This window comes from Salvelinus sp. IW2-2015, linkage group LG12 (genome assembly GCF_002910315.2).
Source record: "Salvelinus sp. IW2-2015 linkage group LG12, ASM291031v2, whole genome shotgun sequence".
Lineage (NCBI taxonomy): Eukaryota > Metazoa > Chordata > Actinopteri > Salmoniformes > Salmonidae > Salvelinus > Salvelinus sp. IW2-2015.
The window spans coordinates 445,563-447,748 of record NC_036852.1 but is presented as its reverse complement, the minus strand read 5'-3'; the positions used below and the strand labels follow the sequence as shown (position 1 = coordinate 447,748).

Below are 2,186 nucleotides of genomic sequence, written 5' to 3'. Positions count from 1 at the left end.
ACGAAAACAGGACAGTGGAGTTATTCTGTGGAGTTCAACAGCAAACTGCTTGCAAGACATATAAACTCGTTATCAGTAAGTGTTTCTGGTGTGTGTGTTGTGTGTGTGTGTGTGTGTGTTGTAGTGTGCTGCAGCAGGTTATGTATTGTAGTGCCTCACAAGCATTTTCCCTAATTATTCCTGTTTCTTTCCTCTATTTACAGAGGCAGTCCCCAAACCCACAATAATTTCTTCCTGTAACCCAGACAAAACCTCCTGCACTCTGACCTGTGAAGGTGACACCACTGATGCTGAACCAGTCACCTACAGCTGGAAAGTGGGAGAGGGGGTGTGGGAGGTCTTAGACAAACAGAAGAATGTCTCTAAGAGCAACACTGACAAATCAACCAACAGTTACAAGTACATCTGCAAGCTGAAGAACTCTGTTAGTGGGGAAGTCAGTGAGCCAGTTGGAGAGGTGTTTGGCCTCAGGTGAGTGGACACTCATAAGTGTGTTACAGTCTTATGTATTGATATGTCAGTAACACTGCTAGTGTTGTAGGACATTTTGAATGCTGCACTATTTAGAAAACAGACATTGGAGTTTATTCTGTGGAGTTCAACAGCAAACTGCTTGACAAGACATATACGCTATCTGTTATCAGTAAGTGTTTCAGTGTGTGTGTGTGTGTGTACATCTGTATGGAACACCGGGTCTTAAAACACGTGGTCAAAACGCAATCTTTTTAATGCTACGTGTGTAAAGTAAACAGGTGCAGACTCTAAATTAACGCATAAACGTCTTCACGCGCTAAATTAACGCCTACACACGTCAAATAAGCTCGTGCAGACAGTCCAACATGTGCTAAATAAACAGCTGCAAGCGGTCCTGCACAAGTCAGATTAACGCCTACAGCTGCTAAATATACACCTACACACGCTAACTTAACGCGTTCTTTATTGTGCAAATTTTACTAGACATTTTCCCTAGTTCTTCCTTTCAACCAGGTTTCACAGTTTGAAGGAACTTCCTTTTCCACTGCATTGCAAGCAGAGTATGAACCTTTACAAGGTAACGGTTTTGTCTTGGAAAATTGTTGTTACTTAATCTTAAAGTTTATCAGCTAGTTTACAGTGGAAGGATCTGTTTCTCGTCACTGGCTTTAAAATTCAGGTGACATTAATCTCGCACCAGGTCAGCGGTGCTTAGCATAAACTAAATCAGATACTTGCTAGCTAATTTAGCTAACGTCAGTAGCCTCGAACCCCGGCCATATTATATCATATAGTTCGCCTCAAACTGCTAGCCGCAGTGAACCACGCCCGTCTTGTGTTTTATTAAAAGCCCTGCTGAAAAAACATGTCAACTATAACAGCCACGGAAACACATTGAACTATGTTAATACTATGAAGGTAAATTACATACTAGCAAGATTGTTGCTTGAATGCAGGGCCAGGCATACATACATGTATGCTCAACATCCCGGTAGTTCTCGATTTTTGGACTATTGTCTTTATTTTGCTTTATCATTGCCTAAAGGAAGACAAGCTACCTAAATGTGACTTATCGGCTAGTACTATAGCAGGACATGTTTTTGAGTTACGTTTTTAGCCCAAAACCTTGTATTTAAGCAAAACAACAGCTGAAGGTAGGCAACTTCTTCAGCCTGACTGGCTGTCATTTCAATGCTAGCGTTAGCCGTGCTAGCTCGCCGCGATTAGCATGAAGACACTGAAAAGCTCACACAAAGCAAATTTGTCTAGTGACAACTTTGTAAAAACCCTTGCTAACATCTACATGTCAGCTTTCGAACAGAGTAGACTTTAACTTTTACTGCCTCAGAAACCCGGATCCGGGAGCACCCCCCACCCCCCACACACTGATTAGCATAGATAGCATAGCTTCAGAAGTAGATAGTAGCATCTAAATATCATTAAATCACAAGTCCAAGACACCAGATGAAAGATACAGATCTTGTGAATAAAGCCACCATTTCAGATTTTTAAAATGTTTTACAGGGACAAAATATGTAAACTATTAGCATACAACACGTTAGCAATACATCACAACACTATTCTAACTCCATCAGTTTTCTTACTCCTTCATGTGCTATCCACCATTCGGCTTAACTAAGATATTGAAGGCCAATTCAACTATAAAAAAACACACAATTCAGATGACGTGTCTGATAAACATATTTCATGGT

At 40.8% G+C, this 2,186-nt stretch overlaps 1 protein-coding gene across 7 annotated transcripts in view; it reads left to right on the top strand.

Annotated features, from left to right (window-relative positions):
* LOC111970835 (CD48 antigen-like) overlaps positions 1–2,186 on the top strand; it is a 176,847-nt gene that overhangs the window by 171,918 nt on the left and 2,743 nt on the right. For 5 of the 7 annotated variants that reach the window (XM_070445888.1, XM_070445887.1, XM_070445889.1 and 2 more), the window contains one exon: positions 204–467. In XM_070445888.1, coding sequence (XP_070301989.1) covers positions 204–467 — 264 coding nt within the window. Of the gene's footprint in view, positions 1–203; positions 472–2,186 lie in introns of all 7 variants that reach the window. The other 2 variants (XM_070445890.1, XM_070445893.1) reach the window with 1 other exon arrangement.